The sequence below is a fragment of the Neoarius graeffei genome, chromosome 14 (assembly GCF_027579695.1).
Source record: "Neoarius graeffei isolate fNeoGra1 chromosome 14, fNeoGra1.pri, whole genome shotgun sequence".
NCBI classification, from domain to species: domain Eukaryota; kingdom Metazoa; phylum Chordata; class Actinopteri; order Siluriformes; family Ariidae; genus Neoarius; species Neoarius graeffei.
The window spans coordinates 78926483-78948326 of NC_083582.1; the positions used below are offsets into that span (position 1 = coordinate 78926483).

At 39.3% G+C, this 21844-nt stretch overlaps 1 protein-coding gene across 1 annotated transcript in view; it reads left to right on the plus strand.

The window, feature by feature from the left end:
• ca10a (carbonic anhydrase Xa) overlaps positions 1-21384 on the plus strand; it is a 528995-nt gene extending 507611 nt beyond the window's left edge. Inside the window, exons 6-9 of the mRNA XM_060939091.1 lie at positions 7569-7641; positions 17337-17491; positions 18561-18735; positions 21362-21384. Coding sequence (XP_060795074.1) covers positions 7569-7641; positions 17337-17491; positions 18561-18735; positions 21362-21384 — 426 coding nt within the window. The remainder of the gene's footprint in view (positions 1-7568; positions 7642-17336; positions 17492-18560; positions 18736-21361) is intronic.
• The last annotated feature ends 460 nt before the right edge of the window (positions 21385-21844 follow it).

Sequence of the window (21844 nt, forward strand, 5' to 3'; positions counted from 1 at the left end):
ATGCAAATTAGGTAAAACATCCAGCCACTGGGGTTGTTCAAGACACTGCATACTTAGTGCCGGTCCTAAGCCCGGACAGACTGGCGAGGGTTGCGTCAGGAAGGGCATCCGGTGTAAAACCTACGCCAAATCAGATATGCAGAACAGATCCACTGTGATGACCCCTAACATATGGGAGCAGCTGAAAGAAGTAGTAGGATAGGCATACAGTATTTCTGAGCTCAGAGTAAGAAATAATTTAAAGAGCACTAAACAATACTGAAATTGAAACCTAGTTTAATTCCGAGACTATAACATTCTGCTTATACTTACAATATAAGGTGTTATATTATACAGACATGAGTGTTTTAGTGGGAAATACACCACTCATATTTTTCATCCGAGCTCCATCCGGGACATGGAGAACCAGAACCGGGACATAAATCTCTATCTGTGACTCATGAGGAAATCGATGAATTGTTGTGATAAGTTTGGGGACTTTTTGTTTGTGAATGTGTCGATATAATAAAAAGAAAATCACACGTTGGCTTGAAGATATGAAGTTTATCTTCTAGTGTTGAAAAACTCACATTTTTCATACGAAGTACATCACGGATCTGAGTGACATATTTAAATAATATTGGCTGTTTTTTTTGTTTGTTTGTGGTCTATCAGATATATTCCATTCAGCTATCATGATACTGAATGAGTTGAAGACGAGTAGCAGAATGGAGAAGAGAAGAAACCTTTATTTGTCACATGCACACTTCAAACACAGTGAAATTCATCCTCTGCATTTAACCCATCTGAAGCAGTGAACACACACACACACACACACACACACACTCAGAACAGTGGGCAGCAACACCAGAGCGCCCGGGGAGCAGTCAGGGGTTCGGTACCTCGCTCAAGGGCACCTCAGCCCAAGGCCGCCCCACGCCAACCTAACTGCATGTCTTTGGACTGTGGGGGAAACTGGAGCACCCCGAGGAAACCCACGCAGACACAGGGAGAACATGCAAACTCCGCACAGAAAGGCCCTCGCCGACCACAGGGCTCGAACCCAGACCTTCTTGCTGTGAGGCGACAGTGATGACCAGGGCCGCTGACAGCTTTGGCTGGGCCCGGGACAAAATGCTCTGAATGGGGCCCCCCCCCAGGCCAACCCCCCCCCACACACACACACACACCCCTCTCTTATCCCCGTCTCTACTCACGTGATTGGGGTGCTCTTGAAGGAGCAGCAATGGACGGGGGATTTCGGGCAGGGCTGGGGGCGAACATAGTATACTGTGCGTGCGTACTGTCCAGTGTGAAAAGCAGAGAAGAACGCACCGCTCAAGAAACAGCGGGATATGATTGCGGGCTAATGTGAATATTCTTAGCTTCAATCAGATATATGAAACACAATGTTATTAAGCCGTTGTGGTTATGAAATGATTCAATGCCCTGTGAGTTTGATATGGTGTTCAGTGTGACTTGCTCTCCCCTCATTTGTAACATGAATTGCGTGCCGCGCGTGCCTTGGTTGGGGTTACTTTACGGGGCTGGAAAAAGTTGGCTGTGTCTTACCTGGCTCAGCTGCCCCACTGCCTTTGCTAGTACCTGCTGCATCATCCGAATCTTTTTTAAAATATTTATGCAGTGAGCCCCTGAGTCTCTTGGTTTCTTTTTTTCTTTTCTTTTCTGTGCTCCTGACTTGTGCATGTTGGCAAATGGCACGCACGCTGATTGTCGAAGGACTATGATCGAACGATGTCGTTTTTTTCCTCTTAAAGGTGGGGTATGAGATTTTGGAATAATGGTTCCCGCAAGCCATATTTTGAAAAGAAACACGCCCGCCCTCGCCATGCTCCCACCCCCCACGTCTCCACCCCCCTCCCCCTTATAAAGCCTGAGAAAATCAGCCTTTATAATGGGTGTCTATTGCGTTACACACCAGTGGAGCTCGTTAAGTTAGAGTGTGGAGAGCTTGGAAAAATAGCTCAAACTTTCTCATTTAAACTGTGTTTTCAGCCCCAATTTTCACTCCACACACATAATTTTCTCAAAAGTAGTAGCCACACTTGTCCTGATTCACACAATGTGTCTACCTACACGATAGGATTTACAGTTTTTGAATGAGAAGCCTGAAAGTGAGGAGAGGGCAGCCGCCCAGCCCCATAGACTGCCATTATAAACTTGGCAGAAAAGTCACTCGTTTTTAACTCGCTCTAGTGACCTCATTTTTTACACTACAGACAAAAAAATTACATCAGTGTGTTCAGGAGAGCCTTGTGGCACTCACTGTGAAAGAAATTTGTGAATATATCCTTCCGTTTTCGTGTACAGTAAATCCCTGTTGTTTGGAGGGAGCGCACTGAGAAAATCCTGTGACACTCTGCTCGCAGCGCGCGGGTTGGGGGAGGGGCTGCTCGCTCTCTCTCTCTCACACACACACAGAAGGGACGGGCTGAAAGAGTCAGACCAAACCATTTTTGCATTAGGGGTGGTAGGGGGTTCTTGACACCTTTTTCAAAGACAATAAAGGCAAAAGATCTAGAAATCATTTATTGAATGCAAATATAGCACATTTCTCCCCCAAATCAACACATTTTGAAATGAAATAAGATAATCGCAACTTCATGAGAGCCCAGTTCTGGGCCCCCCCCCATTCCTGGGCCCGGGACAACATACCCGTTTGTCCCCCCCGTCGGCGGGCCTGGTGATGACCACTACACCACCGTGCCACCCCTTTATGAATATATCTGATAGACCATGAAAAAAGCTAGACAATATTATTATTATTATTATTATTATTATTATACATTCCTTTCATGTGTTCAACGCATCTTTCTCTTTCAAAATTCTCTCAAAATCTTCCGTGTTTAACGAAGCAAAGTTGGCGGCCATGTTTGTTTACAAATTGTCACAGTTGCTCACTAGCATGGAAGTTTTATGTCTCCGATGTGTCTCTTTCCAGTTTTTCAATGTTTGTTGGTATGTTTTTCTCTTGTAAATATACATGAAAAATATTCAATTAAGTTTTGGTCTCCTTTCAGGTGTTCAGCGCGTTTTCCTCTTTCCCGGTGAACAAAGAAATACTTCTGTGTATATGCAGCAGAAAAAGTTCTCATAGGATATCCACATCAGCTCCGACGTGTGATGTCATGCTGTCTTGACAACCATGCAATATTGTAAACCATATTCAACGCTCATTCTCCATTGGGTAGAGTGACATAATACATGTAGGATAAGCGATATGCTAACAATATTGCATGCTGTCAAACCAAATGAATGAAACCTGCTAAAAGGGAATAGAACATGTTTTTATTCCATCAAAAATGTGTCCTGTATGGATGATAATTTCCGATATTCCACTATGATGACGTCACTCCCAGTATTTTCCCACTGACTAGATGCGCGTTAGCAAAATGGTGAACTGGTTCAAAATTAAAATCCTTTTGATTAACTTGGGTTCGGATTTGTTTTCTTTTTTTCGTGGATGTGTCCATATAACATAAAGAGCATTACACAATAGTGCAAAGATATGAAGTTTATCTTCTTGTGTTGAAAATATTTATACATTCACCACTCAAAGATAAACTTCATATCTTCGTGCCACCATGTAATATCCTCTGATATATTAACCATTCATAATGCTTAATAATCATTGCTGTAAAGTGCACAATCAAATGAAGTCCATAATTACACTTTGAATGTAAATTAATAAAGTCAACTATAGTGCAGTTATTAACTGTGACAGTTTATTAGGGCAGCTGGAGGTGAAAGAAATGGAGTTGTGGTAGGAGGAATAAAGGAAGAAGAGATTTTTTTCATACGTTTCCCAGAATGCAGTGCAGCCAGGAAGCTGGGAAGCATATGAGAGGTTTTTTTTTATTTTTTCCCATACATTTGTGACTTCTTAATCTTAGAATTTCTGAGGTTTTTTTTTGTTTGTTTGTTTGTTTTTGTTTTTTTCTTGCAAATTCATGACAATAATCTCAGAGAATATCATAAATATTTCTCGTGATATTTCTTGTTTTTCTCGTAAATGTATGACTTTAATCTTGGAAATTCTGATGTTTTTTTTCTCAGAATATTATGATATGTTTTTCACAACTCCATTTTTTTTACCTACAATTGCCTAAATATGTCATCATAATTAACAAAGATAGACCAATAAAAAAAATAACAGAATAAAACTGAGTTTCTTTGTTATTAGCATTATCATGTGTTATAAACAAATGTTAATTTATAATGAGTAATAAACATTGATATAAAGTGTATAACATTTTTATGAATATTTATTACAATAGGTACAGTATAATGCCTTCATAGTTTATTATATACAGTACTGTGCAAAAGTATTAGGCACCCTACAGTTTGTTTTTTCATACAAACTTTGTTATAGATTTCTATTTTATGACTTCTACATTATTGAGTCAAAGCATTACAAAAACATTTTAGAGTCCAAAAGTTTGTTTGTTTGTTTTTCCAGCACAAAATTAAATGTTACAGAAAAAAAGTTTGTATCTGAGCAGCATATTCCATAAGAGACACTTTTCAGATGAAAAAAGAAATCATAATGAAGGCTGCTGGGTTTTGGTGTAAAATGAAGAAGTGAGTGTGACAAAGTGTCCAGAAGAACTGTGGCTGGTTCTGTAAGATGCTCAGGAAAACCTACAGATCATTTCCACATAAAACTGACCTCACTGGACCTGAGACGGATTTATTTTAAAGCAAAGGGTCGTCTTACACCAAATACTTCGCATCTTCAACCTCAGCCTGCAGCTGGGGAGAGTGCCCACCCTCTGGAAGACATCATGTATCGTTCCAGTTCCCAAAAAGAATAGGCCCAGCGAGCTGAACGACTTCCGATGGGTGGCACTCACTTCACATCTGATGAAGATGTTGAAGCGGCTCTTCCTCAGCTTCCTCAGACCCCAGGTACAACATGCCCAAGACTGTCTGCAGTTTGCGTACCGGGCAGGTGTTGGTGTGGAAGATGCCATCCTCTACCTGCTACACTGAGCCCACTCGCATCTGGATAAGGGAAATGGCACAGTGAGGATCCTCTTCTTGGACTTCTCGAGTGCCTTCAACACCATCCAGCCCCTATTGCTTCAGGACAAACTGAACAGGATGCGAGTGGACCCCTGCCTGGTCACCTGGATCTCCAGCTACCTCACTGACAGGCTGCAGTACATCAGGCTGAAGGACATCATGTCTGACCCTGTAATTAGCAGCACCAGAGTACTCCATGGCACAGTGCTGGCCCCTCTTCTCTTCACCCTGTACACCGCGGACTTCTGCTGCAAGTCGGAGCTGTGTCACATTCAGAAGTTCGCCGATGACACAGCCATCGTTGGGTGTATCAGTGACGACAGAGAGGAGGAGTATAGGAGCCTGGTGAGGGACTTTGCTGTGTGGTGCAACAGGAACCATCTGCAGCTCAACACCTCGAAGACCAAGGAGCTGGTCATTGACTTTGGGAGGTCCAGACCAAGGTCACGACCAGTTCTGATCGAGGGAGTCGAGGTGGAGGCTGTGGATTCCTACAAGTACCTCGGGCTGTGGCTGGACAGCAAGCTGGACTGGACTTGCAACACCAATCACTTATACAGGAAGGGACAGAGCAGGCTATACTTCCTTAGGAGGCTGCGGTCCTTTAACATCTGCAGGAAACTCCTGTGGATGTTCTATCAGTCTGTGGTCGCCAGTGTCCTGTTTTACACCGTGGTGTGCTGGGGGGGGCAGCACATCCAAGAAGGACACATCCAGGCTGGACAAACTGATCAGGCGGGCCGGCTCTGTGGTCGGCATGAAGCTGGACTCTCTGGTGACGGTGGCAGAGAAGAGGACTATGGACAAACTATTGAACATCATGGATGATGCCAGTCACCCTCTGCACACCATCATCAGCAACCAGAGGAGCCTGTTCAGTGACAGAATGCTCCTTCCCAAGTGCAGGACGAACAGACTCAAAAACTCCTTTGTCCCTCACGCCATCAGACTGTACAACTCCTCTCTGGGGGGGAGGAGGGGGAACAGGAGGACAGAGGACGGGAAGGAGCAGTAGCCTAGCCTAACAATAAGCAATACTGGACAATGTGCAATATAAAGTGCAATATCTTTCCTGCTTCCCACACACACACTTACCGTCCCTCCCTCCGTCCCTCCCCTTCATCTCTTCCCCATATCTTATTCTTTTATATTTGTATATGTAAATACTTAATTTATTTTAATTTATCTAGAAGTTTTCCTCTATTTCTTTTCTCTGTTTATCTGTAATGATGCTGCTGGAATCTTAATTTCCCTGAGGGAACCCTCCCAAAGGGATCAATAAAGTTTTATCTAATCTAATCTAATCTAATCTAATCTAATCTAATCTAATCTAATCTAATCTAATCTAATACTGACTCTGTTTCATTTATTATGGCTCACTGATTACTGTTTATAGTACTTTTTAAATGTTGAAACATTTCATTTCATTATTTTTAAGCCATTTTTGGTTGACAGCATTTCTTTACATGTGACTAAGACTTTTGCACAGGACTGTATATATACACTGTATATGGCAATAAAACATGGAATATTTAACAGTTATTCCCCGAAATCGAGTTGTACATGAGCTGATGAGCAACGAGGCGCATAGCACCGAGTTGTCTATAATCCATGTACGACAAGATTGAGTGGAATAACTGTTTTATTCTATCCACATTCACTGGATTTTGAGAAACAGAGCATTTTTATTTTTTGCAAATTCGATAAATAAAAACTTTATACAAAACGTCCAACAAAATCATTTCCATTTAGAATGTAAACAAATCAGCGAAATGACAGGAGCAATTTGTGAAAATGTGATAATAATAATTCTTGAAAAATAAAAAAGATATGTTCTTACCATCAAATACTTTTATTCCATATTTTGTTGCTTTTTTATTTTTTGGGGTTTTGTTTTCGAGTAGAGTTTTTATTTCGTCCTCAGTTGGTTTAGCAACACGCTCCGCCATTTTGTTTTTCTCTACTCACAGCACATGAGCTGATATCCTCGTAGTAGAGTAGCCAATCAGAGCACATGATTGCTCATATCCAGTGAATGTGGAGAGAATTAAAAAAAAAACATAAGTGAAGGTTTGAATTATTAAAAAATGGACTGTTTGGGGTGAAAGATCTTTTTTTTTCTCTTCCCAACCCAACTGTCTCTGAAATGAAAAACTTTGAATATTGTTAAACATCTTTAAAAGTCTTTGGATTTTTCAAGGCCTGTTGTGCAAATGAGAAGCTAAAAAGTGACTCCAGTTGTATCAGTGAAGCACATTTCTGCACATTCTGCCTCATCAGGCAAAGTGTCTGAAGTCATTCCAATTAGCAGCTAATAAGGACTCAGTAAAAGCTCCACAGCTCTCTTCAGATTCGTTACCATCGCTCTATCTGTAGGTAAAAGCAAGCAGAGGAAAGCTGCATGGCTAACACTTCAGCTGTCTTAAAGTGAATGCTGTTAAACTCTTAACATCTCATCCTCGTTTCTCTTTCTCCATCTTCCGCCCCATCCCCTCCCCCTCCCCCATCCCAATCCCCTTTCTCTGCTGCTTTTCTAATTCCAGATATCTGAGACTTCAAATTCCTTTCTGAATCGGATGTTGAACAGAGATACCATCACTAGAATAACATATAAGAGTAAGTGAAAGGTGCACGCCTCCAGTCGAAGACCTGACATGAATCACTGCAGCCTTGCTTTATTAGATGTAATGGAAAATCCAAAGCTACGTCTCTGAGGTGTAGATGTTTGCAGATTTTAAACAAGATCTAAAACATCTACAGGAAACTGCTTAATGGGGCTCAAAGAAGTTTTCAATTTTAATTCCACTTCCATCTGAAAATGGCTTCAAACATATTATAAAACACTTCAGTATAGGATTTTTTTCCTATTACAGTTTTCTTTTCAATATTCATGATGGGTTAAAAAATAATAATAAACACACACACTTGGGGGTGTGCTGTTTTAGGAAAATAATCAACAATGCCATGGTGCAATGCAGCCAGATTCAAAGCTGATTTTTTTTTTTACACCAAAAACCTCACATGCTGATTTCCTTTCAGACCACAGCCATTTGCCAACAGGAACAATTTTATTTATTCAAGAACAACATGTTGTACTTTTTGTCCAGTTATTGTTACATTTAATGCTGTGGAACTTCCACATCACAAATTAGTTCCTGTTCTCACTTCTTATGTACATATTTCTTCGTTTGCACCCACGTGACCAAAACTGCTTGCGTTATTGACCACCGCCATGTTGAAGTAAATGGGTCTGTCTCAGAAACTGGGTACTGTGGGGGTTCCCCACTAAATATATTCACAGTCAATAAACTATACGGTTTTGAATGGTGATGTTGGTTTTAATTTGAAATAAAATGATGAAAGAAATAATACAGATAAAACTAAATATTTGATGTGAATACTCTATTCAGAATTTGGCAAAAATTCTGCAAATTTGTGGAAAAATGGCGGCTTGATCTGGGACATGATAAACGGTCGACTACATCGCATTCCCTTAAAAAGGTTGTAGTCCACTGAAAAGTCTACAGTTATCACTAATTGTATTTTAAGTTGTAACTTTATACACCTAAGGATTGGTGCGCTCACAGAATAATCATAACCGTAATAAAACATCATGCAAAATATTTGATCACTGTTGTAACTCCATTTTCCCCAAACCCAAAACCAATACGATCGTGTGTTTTGATCTAAACGGAAAGCCTCAGGGTCGAGGTCATGACCTCACCAGAAGTAGTAACTTAAAATCACTACGCCATATAAACATTTAGTTATAAATCTGCAATTTTGTTTTTTAAAACGAAAGCTGAAAGTTAGGTATAGAATATGTTTCTTACAGAATATGTTACGATGGTAGCTGGTCTTGTCTGAATTTCTGAGCTATAAAATGAGTCGTGGTCTATTTTTTACCGTAGTGTGTTATTTGTGTGCGGGGAAGGACACACATTAACAATTTGCATGTGTAGAATGGAATTTTCCACTCCCACAGTTAGAAGTTGATCATGCTTCCATTTGCGGTCTTTCTGTTACGCGGGTGATCTGTTCGGACGTTATCGCTGAAAAGGTGAGTTTTGACAGTTTTATTTTGTTTTAGTCTTGCAGTATAAGGCAATAGAATGTTTCTTTTTCATCTTACTTTCATATTTCGTAGTGTTTGCGTATTTTTGGCCAATATTTTGCAACCGTGGTCAATTTAGATCGAACTTTTGATAGAATCTACGGCCAGTCATTTTGCCCCGCCCCCGCCTCACGCCCCGTCCGGTGCGGTAGTGATGTCCCATTGCTCGCGCGCCGCAGCAGAGACCCGCGCGACCTTCAGCCGGTACAGTCGCTGTTCTTTTACCACCGCCGTTATTCTCATCTTTCCGGTGTGTTCCTGATTTTTCCATTGTGTCCTATTTCGCCGTATCAAATACCCAAACTGTATCATATTATTCATATTTAAATGAATAATCAATTCAGTCATCATAACTTGGCATTTTTAACCCAAGCAATCAAAAAGAGGAAATTTATTCAATATTTTCACTCCTCTGTGAAGGAGGGGCTTTAATTCTTCATGATGTAGTTATTTTATCTGTAAATCAATTTACAAAAACGTTTTGAATTGTAATCAAAATATAATTTAACTTTAAGTTGTGAGAATGATTACATTTTAATGCAGTGTGTAAATCTGCAACTTTTTCAGATGTGATATAAGTAATGGCATCTTCACTGTAAAAAGAAACTAATAAAAAAAAACATGTTTCCATGTTATGTTAGTGATGAAAAAGCAAATAATTGAATAAATCAGTGGGATATTGTGTGACAGTTTCAAACTTTTGTCTGTGTATTACTATTATGCTAATTGATAATTTAGTACAAAATAAGGGGTGTATCTACATGACATCCTGCAGGCACAACAAAGTAAAGTTTAATAAAATGTATAATAACCAGTGAACATTCGAAACTAAGGAGTAAAATTTAAAAATAATGATAAATGTTTTTGTTTTTCTGTCCAATAATTGCATTTAAAGAAACAAATATATCTACAGAAAAAAGATATTCCTTGGTTATTAAAGAGGGTTTTTAAATGCATACGTTTCCATGTTACGCGAGTGAACTTCAGAACATCTTTAAAATGTTCCACAGTGGAGGCCAGATAAAGCAAGATGCTATCTTTATTCTTATTAAACATGACAAAAGAAACATTGAGTGTTAGGTAAATGCAAAAAAAAATAGTAAAATTTGAAAATTTATTTTTTGACCATAATGTCCCAAAAGAGAGACCAGTTTCTGAGACGGACCCGTATACAATATACATATATACAGTGGTAAGATACACAGTGGTAAGAGCAGAGACTGGAAGGTAAAGAGGAGTTACATATAGAAGCTTGTAATCATTTCTCAAATCTATTTTAAAAACAATCATTTTGACTGCTTCAAAAAACAGGTATCTAACACACTATATAACACATTTAGTTCTAAAAGAGCCCTCACTGGGTGAAGAGGCTGCAGGATTTGAGGTCGTGGATTGACATGAATCTTGTTCGATTGAGTCTGTGATCATTTGGAAGGATTCGTCAATAATTTTGCATTTCTTTCTGCGCTCTGTAAGCTGAGCATTTCAAGCGACCACTTTAGTACCATCTTTGATTTTGTTGTGGCCTGTATTTTGTGTTGGAGCCCAGTCTGGATCCGTACAGTTGTAGAGATCAGCTGGTTCCCCGAATGGAGAGAAAAAGCAAAATAAAAGCAACGTAATCAGAAATGATATACAGCTCTTTTTAAAATGAAATAATCGTAGAAGCCTTTGATTGTCAGCTCATTCACTCGATGATTGTGGCGAGTTTCTTCATGACCAGGCTATTAAATGATCCAGTATTTCTTATATATTGCGATCTTTCATTAATAACTAGTTTGTAGCACTTACAGTTGATAAAATGTTCCCTGCAGACTCGTGTGGTTTTTGCTTCCTCATCGCTGAGATCAGTCCAGTTTATATTGGACAGTCAGTGACGTCTACTCTCCGTGGACAACTCTCTTGTTTTGTCTCCTTGATTATTTATAATTGATGGAATTCTAAAGAACTTATAAGTCCCCTTGTCTTGAATAGAGTTGTGCCCACATCCTGTTACAACACAAAGAGTTGGCATAGCAAAGAAATAAAAGGAATTATTGAGCGTAACAACCTCTCGAGCATCTCCTCTATAGTAAATGTGCACCGTGTGAGTTTGTGTAGATCCTCCAACATGGCCACCTTCCGGTTCAAAGCCTCATGCAGAATTAGCTATGATGTCACCTGCAAATCAAGAATACCAATTCTCTTTTTTCCATTTTTTAATAAAGTTTACTGACAAATCACAAAGTGTAAACTTTTCTGTCTTGAAGATGTCACAAAACTTAAAATTACAACTTTTACTTCTGACTGTTACAAGTCAAGTCAAGTTTATTTGTATAGTGCTTTTATCCCTAATCTATCCCCAATGATGAAGCCTGTGGCAACAGTGGCAAGGAAAAACTCCCTCAGACGAAATGAGGAAGAAACCTCGAGAGGAACCAGACTCAAAAGGGAACCCATCCTCATCTGGGCAACAACAAACAACATGACTATAACATTAACAGTCCTAACATAAAGTCAGCTTTGTTGATGCTATAAACCCCCCACCGACGGAAACCCGAGCTCAAAACCGTTCACGACAACCGCAGTCCCAAAGTGAGCAAGTCAACTGCAGTCCCCAGCCACAAAAGCACCAAGAGTCCAGAGTGTCCTCCAGGCGCGACCCCCAACTGTCCACATGGGCCATCCTCCACAGGAGCGATGCGATGAGACTCCAACCAGACACAGGGCACCAGGATGGATCAGGCAGGTTCGAGGAGCAGAAGAGGTTCAGCATCTCGATCCCAGGACCAACATGTAACTCAGAGGGACAGATTTGGGGGGGGAGAAAACACAGGTTGTTGGGTATGCCCAATGTCACCTGAATAAGTAGGAACAGTATACATATTGCACTGAGTACAAGCAGGGACTCCGGCAACTAACTCTGACAGCATAACTAAAAGGGGAGAGCCAGAAGGTAACACAGGCATGAGGGGCCCCGGGACATAAAGCAGCAGCCACTACACCGTCAACAAACTCGAGTGAGCAAGTAAGTGGAGGACTGACAGCATCCATACATCCCAGTTTACCAACACACTCTGTCTGAGGACCCTCCAGATCTACACCTTTACCTCATAAACACCATTAACACAAGGCTTGACTAAACAGATATGTTTTCAGCCGAGACTTAAACGCTGAGACTGTGTCTGATTCCCGAACACTACTTGGAAGGCTGTTCCATAACTGTGGGGCTTTGTAAGAAAAGGCTCTGCCCCCTGATGTAGCCTTCACTATACGAGGTACCAGCAGATAGCCTGCGCCTTTTGATCTAAGCAGGCATGGCGGGTCATAGAGGAGCAGAAGTTCACTCAGGTACTGTGGTGCGAGACCATTTAGTGCTTTAAAGGTCAATAGTAGTATTTTATAATCAATATGAAATTTGATTGGGAGCCAATGCAGTGTGGATAAGACAGGGGTGATGTGGTCATATTTTCTAGTTCTAGTAAGGACTCTTGCTGCGGCATTTTGAACTAACTGGAGCTTGTTTATGCACTTATTGGAACATCCAGACAGTAAGGCATTACAATAATCCAACCTGGAGGGAACGAAAGCATGAACTAGTTTTTCTGCGTCATGTAGTGACATTAAATTTCTTATCTTAGCAATATTTCTGAGATGAAAGAAAGCTATCCGGGTAATGTTATCAATGTGAGTTTCGAATGAAAGACTGGGGTCAATAATCACTCCGAGGTCTTTTACTGCTGCACATGAAGAAACAGAAAGGCCATCCAGAGTTACTGTGGAATCAGAAAACTTACTTCTAGCTGCATGTGGTCCGAGTACAAGTACTTCAGTCTTGTCAGAGTTAAGCAGAAGGAAATTAATAAGCATCCAGTGTCTAATGTCCTTCATACATTCCTCAGTTCAAGTCACTAACACTGGAGACTCCTTCCATAAATGTTAAATAAACCTCTCCTTACAGAACACGTCACTTTATCAGTGATTATGTAAACTGACCAAACATATGCTCATAAAATATTTATACTATACTGTATTTGCTATAATGTAAGTGATGACAAGATTGAGCTTGTCTATGGATGTATAAATGTAACTATAAATGGATAAGAAGTATGGCACATCATTCGAAAGCAAATAGCATTAGTGTTGCTAAATTGCTGTGCTATGAGAAGAACAGGGGTGGGGTTTCCTGATAACGTTGCACTTTGGGACTAAAGAGTGAGTTTAAAGACACTCTGAAGCAACAAACATTGTCTCGGTATGTGGTTTTCCCGAACTCACTCATAAAGGCGATGACAGACGGGGCAACTTTTTGGGCGATGTTGGCATCAACGGGCAACCAGGTGAGACACAGGGCAACTAATTAGGGCAACAGACAACTGTCAACAACCAATCAGATAAGAGCAAATCTGTTGCCAGGGAGACAGACACCGCAAAGATGGACACTGAAACATTTACAGCGTCACTTTTGTCTTGGCTTCAGCCTTTATTTCACTCAAGTAAGTATCACTTCTGGAACAAAACTGAATAGATCCTCTGGTCAAAAGATAATTTACCATTATTTTAACATTTATAAGTCAAAATAACCGCATTATTCTGTTAATAATAAACACCTTAAATCTCTTTAAAAATGCTACTCGCCTCAATCACATCTGCTATAACTAATAACTGACACATCCATCACAAAAACATCATCGTTTCATTCTCATCTCAGCAAAAAAGACAAAAGGACATGGAGCAGGAGATGCTGCTGAGGAGGAAAAGGGCGTGGCAGAGCTCCTGAAAGGCTTTCTTTCTTTTTTAGATCCTGAAGTTTGTACTGTTTCACCCTCGGGTTCCACAGGTAGTCGTGCTCTGGATGTGAATTAGATCAGACGATAAATTACACGATCTCTATTACAACTCAACACAAGAGCGCTAACGTTATCCCGACATAGCTAGTGATAACTTTCAGCTATGTTAGCAAAAACCACCGCTAGTTAGCTAAATCCCATTCAATCTCTATGGAGCGGTGGTTAGCTAACGGCAGTTTACACTTAGCTGAAAAAATTCCAACCTGAGCATTAATATAGATGTCTGTTGGTTTTCTAAACACTTGATGAGGTAAATTCACCACTTTGGGTTTACACACAGCAACTTACTGCCATAAAAAGATATAAGTCGTCTCTCTTTTTCTTCGCTCCGCTGCTGGAGACGCTGCTGTCTTTGTTGAAAATTTCAGAAGCTCTCAGGTGGTCATGTGATTTGCTGCTAGCACTCTGATTGGATGATCTTAAAAAGTTGCCCAAAATGATCAAAGTCATTCAGGTAGAAATGATGTTGCCCCAATCTCACCGGGAAAGTGTCAAAGCACAGTTGCCCGGCAACATTGCCCAAAAGGTTGCCCCGTGTATCATCACCTTTAGAAGGAGTCTTAAGAGCAACTGTGCTCAGAGCTTCTTTGCAGTGCACGTCCTCAATAAAGGCATTAGTAGTTGCTAAATCCAGTCAATGAGGTCACATGGCATTCGTTTTTAACCAAAAACCAATTAAATATAAAATGTTAAAATATGTTAATATATTGTATCACCATTAAGCATTACATATATAATGTAATAATTAATAATTGAAACTATTTTACAGTTTTGGACAAGAACATTTTTTTTTTTAAATTCCAAGCATGTTTTTTTTAATTATATGAACAAATGTTGACAGGAAAGAATGAGCAAATAATAAGCTGAATAATTCAGTAAAATGTTTTCCCTGTGCCTGATCATTTCACTGTTACCCAAACATGCAGAAATGTTTCATTTATGACACTACCGTACCTGAGATCATTTCTTACCTAATGGAGTTAAATTTGATTAAAATGTGGCAATATTGATGTGACCTTACAATATTCACACGTTATTCCATAACATATTGAAATATATTCATAATGTTTTGCATATATTATTTAATAATTACCTCAATGTCCTTGCAATCTGTGGGTGGTAGAAGAGAGCAACTGGACTTGCTTGAAGATTCTTGAAAACGTTTCACCTCTCATCCGAAAGGCTTCCTCAGTTCTGTCTGCAATGTAAATGAAAAATAATTGAACACTGGCAGCAGATTCAACACCAGACTCCGCCCACTGACTGTGAGAATCCCTCGGAGGCTCATTCTGTGTATTCGGCTGTGAGGAGACGCTCTTTGATGTGAAAGAGTGGTTCAGGTCCATCGTAAGTTAAGAGCGAACTAAAGTACTACTTTGGCTACGACATTGTTCGGGAAAACCATGCTAGCTTAAAGATGTATCTTAAGAGGCAGTTAAAGATGCTCTTAGCCCTAGGAGGTTTTCAGGAAACCCACCCCTGAACATTTTATGTTATTGGAAAATAATCAACTTCACTTTACATCTGATCACACCAAGGGCAAACCACCCTGTTGTTGATTTATTTCCTATAATAGCACACCACCACCTGTTTTATTCCTTTACCTCATGATTATACGTTATGAACATGTTATAAACTTGTTAGGAAGCATTATATGGAAGAGGCATTAAAAAGGCTTGTCAAGGTTTCTTCAGATAGTTAAAGTTTATTGCTTTCTCAAAAGGTCTGACTTGAAAGTATCTAGAACATTCTGTTGTAGAATTAAAGGGTATTTGATGGTATATGCATGCTTTCTTTTACTAAGAGTGAAAAGTGATAAATCATGTTAATGCATTTGCGGGTTTTTTTCTTCTAATTTCAAATCAGAGTCTGCTTTTTTCAAGGAAAATTTCATAGTGTGTCACACACAGTCTCCATGATATCAGCCTGGTGTGTGTGACAAAAGAGCTCGGTAATTGAACTAATAAGGGTGGTACGGTGAGGCGTGGGTGAAAAGAGGAGTACTCTGACTCCTGGTGGTTGGCACGTGCCTCTCAGTCCTCAGCAGTGTATGAATGTGGGCTGTTGACATCTCTGAATCTCTGCTCTGACTACTGCAACAGAAGTGTGAGCCTTGACAGAATTCATATCCCCCTCTAGACCAGGAGTCTGCCCTCGCCCGAGGCCTTCGCTGCACCGTCCGCCGTGCTGGCATGCATTTTTCAGAGTCGGTCCTACAACTTCAGATTCAAACAGAATTATTTATGCAACCAAAACTATCCAAGTTCAGAGCACTAGCACTCCTTGATTCACACCCTCATTTTATTTGACTTAATTATTATTTTTTTTCCCAGTGCTAATCAACGTGGGGGAAATATAATACACTGCCTTTCTCAGTCTGACTCGAGTCACAACTTATTACTCTTCTGTTGTCAAGAGAGCAGAGCGCCAATATGTTTCACACAAGCATGACGCCTTATTATCTCATGGAAGCCTGCATTGTGAAACATGTCAAAACAATTCAGCAGTCATCCAGTGAGCCATCACTACAGGCGCAGCTTCTGCCTCATGGAGACGAACATTGACAAGCCAAATTGCTGGGTTTGAAAATGATTAAATACAAAAAAATACTGTAGTTATTCCTAACAAGCAGGAGAGGAAAAGACACAACAAGAGCTGATAGCTTTATTATTATTATTATTATTATTATTATTATTATTATTGTGCAATACTATTGTTATTTTTAGTTTTATTCTTCTTCTCTTTTATTATTCCTCTGCCAGATTTTGGACCGTTTCTTCTCCCTCAGTTTTTGAGATAGAGACCCCAAACCAACTTTAATCTGTGTAGTATGATTGGGAATGGTGTGGTTGTATACAGCTTTTGGATCAACGCACCCGTTCGCTTGTTCTTGTCATTTTTCTGTCATTTTTTTCCTGTAGAAAATGAATGGGGCTCACATTTTGCATCGTCCTGCTCAGACACACTTCATTGAAGATGCACCAAACTTGATGTGATATCTCAGGCCAACTCCCCTGACACATACATGCACTCGGGTCTGACCTGCACTCATCTTTTCCTTTCTTTTTGCTCACCCGTTTTTCCTCCATTGACTTCCATTCATTTTTTGCCCATTCAAATGAATGGAGTTCTGCTCAGTAATACTTCACCACACATCCACCAAACTTCATATGACACCTCAGGCCAAATCACCCATCTCTCTCTCTCACACACACACACACACACACACACACACACACACACACACACACACACACACACGATGTTAAAGCTGAGATGCATTTTGCGCAATACCCACGTTCTCTTTCGGGGATGCACTTTCTAGTTGTTGTTATTGTTATTATTATTATTATTATTATTATTTATAGATGATGCTTATTTACTATCTGGGCTAAACATCGAGGAGGTGTATCCCGAGACATCGAGTTTCATCACCTACGAAGGATCGATGACTATCCCGCCGTGTTTTGAGACTGCAACATGGATTCTCATGAATAAGCCAATATACGTTACAAAAATGCAGGTAAATACATAAAGACCCCATAATTATTAATGTTCAGGTCATATATATTATAAATGCTGAAGCTAACTTATGTCTGATTACATGGTATTAATATTAAATAAAGTATTTCTGTAGACAAATATTAGGCAGAATGCTGCATATTTAATTTTGACCAATGGGGGCTGAAACCAATGGGGGTCTAATTAATTAATCAACTTCATATTGTAATTTAACACTGAGAATTAAGTATAATCAGAAGTTTCACAATCACAGTTCTGCTAGTAATTTTCAGAGTAGTGTACTTTTACATGATAATATCGCAAAAGTAAACTGGTGTACTTTTACTGGAGTATACATAGAAAGACTAGTATATCAAATCCAAACTAGGGGGGCACTCAGGAGAATGTATACCTACGCCAAGCCACATGTTTAGATTTGCATTAAAATCTAATCAATTGTTCCTTCGCCCATGGCTGACCTTTCCTCCAAAATTCATCAAAATCCATTCACTACATTTTGAGTTACATTGAGAACAAAACATAACCAACTCCAACAAAGTTAGCGGAGGTAAGGCCCTGGGCACACTACAGCTCACGATGGGTTTGTGAATACATGGCAATGAAAAAATTGTTAGTATTACCACCAATTGTGTAATGCACAGCGAATGTTCTCCAAGCTTCACGAGTTGTTTTAAAGTGGTGGGATTTTACGCTTTACACACCACACCATGCACCTTATCTATAAATAGAACTACCTCAAAGAAAATTGCTGCTAAATGTAAATGTGTGAGCAAATGTGAATGTGATTTGTGTGTGTGTGTTTAGTACTAATCTGTAACTAACCCTTTCCATAGTTATTTTTGTGCATTGTTTAGACTAGGGGGAATGGTATTTAATTCTTGATCGTGCAGAAGTGCAGGAAAAATGACAATAAACATCTTAAATCTTGAATCTTCATGTTATGTTCCAGAATGATATGTACTGTACTGCTGTGCAGGGATGCACTGTGCTGCAGAGGAGTTAGAGCAGATGTAATATACTGTGTATGTAGTACAGCGTAGCAGATGCATGTCTTTGCGTTGTCGCTGTAGATGCACTCCATGCGGCTGCTCAGCCAGAACCAGCCTTCGCAGATCTTCCTCAGCATGAGTGATAACGTGCGTCCGGTCCAGCCTCTGAACAACCGCTGTATCCGCACCAACATCAACTTCAGCATGCAGGGCAAGGACTGTCCCAACAACAGGGCCCAGAAGCTGCAGTACCGAGGTCAGTGGATTACTTTTCTCCTGAAATAAATCAAAAACGCAAGCCGGCATTCTCCATTTGACATCAGACATTACCACATCATGAGTGTATCTTCTAAACCTTAAAATCATTTCATGTTTCAGATTTAGAACTGTGAGAACACTGTTAATAAACAGGAACGATTCATTTTCAGAACAGGCGTGAGGTTCGAAAGGTCTCACTAATATACCTGCTCACTCGAGGAGTGTGTTTTGTTTTTGTTTTAGTTTTTTTCCTCACCGGTTGTCTGCAGTCTATTTTTGCCTCTCTGTAGATGAAATATTTCCACTGAAACAAATGAAAAAAAAAACTTTTTTTATCTACCCCCTGAAGTAATGCACTGACTAGAACTCAGCAAAATCCTGATCACAGGATTTATTTTCTGCTTTTTTTTTCTTGTATCCAATTTGTTTGAGCTCTTTGAACTCCCCACCTGCAAGAGTAAAGAAAGATTTTCTTTTTTAATTGCATTCAGTGTTAAACATGTAAAATCACGAAGCTGAAGGAAAAGAAAATACGATTAATTAGGCGTGGTTATGCAGCTGCTACTGCAGGAATGTGCTCGTTTGTAAAACTAATGATCGCAGTGCCATTTAGGTCTTGTAACTCTTAAAGTAAACTTATTTTTAAAGTATATTCCTCAGGCAATAATCTCATTGCTTTGCAAACAGGCTGCATTTTACTCATGAAAGAGTAACAGGGTTGAATATATTTAGCATTGAATTAGCAAGAATATAAAATGTAGCTAACTAGCAGCCAGGCTAATAGTCTGATGAGGACATTCAGGATATTATAATGATTATAATGGCATGAGCTACTTCTGGTAAAATCGTGTGCTCTGATTGGTTCCTTGGCAGGCAGTATTTTCCCATAATGCCCGTGGGTGATTGCAGACTTTCTTTCCAAGGTGCCAGCTTTCAATGTTGCAAAACAGAAACAAAAACAAAATGACAAAAAAGATGAATTGGAAATCAAAATGGAATAAAAAACAGCCAAAACACAAAAGACAAACAAGAGTCACCAAGTTATTCAAGAAATGAGCAGCAAAGAGCGTTCAGAAACCGCTAACCGCTAACAGAAATTCAGTTTTGAGACCGCTAGCTGTTTATTCTGCATGCATGACTCAACTACGTTACAGATATGATGCAGCTGAAAGCAGCGTCACGTCTCATTATAATGACCATCTGTTTTAATCTTCGAAATTAAAAAGCCAGATAATAAACTCCTTATTAACCTCGCTTACCCAGTCTTTATGGGAAAATATCAGACCGAGGTCTTGACAGTACGGACCGAGCCGTAGGCTGTTCATTCACTTATTTCTCTGTCTGTCTGTCTGTTTGTCTGTCTGTCTGTCTGTTCATTCACTTATCTATCTATCTATCTATCTATCTATCTATCTATCTATCTATCTATCTATCTATCTATCTATCTATCTATCTATCTATCTATCTATCTATCTATTCCCTTGTTTCTCTATCTGTCTAACTATCCATCTGTCTGTCTGTCTGTTTATTCACTTTTTTCTTTATCTATCTGTCTGTCTGTGGCTTGGTCCGTACTGTCAAGACCTCTGTCTGATATTTTCCTGTAAAGACCGAGCAAGTGAGGTTAATAAGGAGTTATTAATGCATTTTTTTTATTTCAGTGGATAATTTTGCATGATTTTGTCAGTCAATATCACAATATCATTTACAAAAGAAAATAAAAATTAGGATGATGCAGAAACTTGCATACAAGTTATTGTTAAGGTTTATTTATTTATTTATTTATTTATTTATTTATTTATTTTTAACCTGTGTTACTTTTAGGTATATTTGTATATTTTAGGTATAAACTTGCATACAAGTTTCTGCATCATCCTAATTTTCATTTTTCTTTTGTGAATGATATTGTGATACTGACTGACAAAATCACCCAAAATTATCCACTGAAATAAAAAAAATGCATTAATAACTCCTTATTAACCTCACTTGCTCGGCCTTTACAGGAAAATATCAGACAGAGGTCTTGACAGTACGGACCAAGCCACAGACAGACAGATAGATAAAGAAAAAAGTGAATAAACAGACAGATATATTTTGAAGTTGAAATACTTTTTTAAGGATGATGTTTTTTTTAATAATCACCTGTATATTTATACTAAAACAATTACCCACCTCAGACTCCGTGAATATCGATGAATAACAAACTCGACCTCGGCTTTGTCTCAGATATTATTCACCGATATTCACTTCACCTTTGGCGAATAAGTGTTAAATACAAAACATAATATGGTCCACATATGTTAAATAAATGTTAAATTTAAGCTTGGTGATTTTTTTAAACATATTACAGAATAAAGGTATCACTTTTAAACCCATATTAATTCCCAGGAAAGCCGTGTGGATCAGGACTCGACTCACATGGCTTACCTGGGAATAAATCCAGATTTCATGGCATCTCAGCAGAGAAAATGCATCCAGACTGAATTATCTGTTTCAGATTGCAATCATTTCTAGCAGGTATCTCACCCCAGATATTCACAGAAGACGGAGTGATGTGAAGGGTTTTTTTTTTCTTTTTTCCAGTCAGATCTTCCATGTTATTATATTTCTTTTCTCCAATCCAGTGAATGAATGGCTGCTGAAATAGACCCTTTCATGGATGAACCCAAAAATAAAAGAAGACACCAAGAGGGGGGAAGGATGAAAGACAGCGGAGGAGCAGAATGGACTCGAGACTGCATCACATTTGTCCTGCCAGATAGCCATGACATTGTAAAGGAAAAAAAAGAGAAAAAAATCATTAAAAATAAATAATAACTTCAATAAGAAGAGACTTTGGGGGGGGAAAGACTCTGTTTCATACATCAGCTCAAAACCAGTGACGTACAAATAGGTTTTGATACTTTTTTGGTGAAAAAAAAACAGAATAAAGAAAAAACATACAAAAATTGAAATATTTATTTCACATTCACTTCACAAAATGGAACTAAAGATGTCTTTTTAACCTTTGTACATACGGATACCTGACTGCAAAGTGTTCAAACCTTCAACAACATGATGGACTTTGAGCTGGAGACTGAAATCAGGAGCATCCTCATAACTGCATT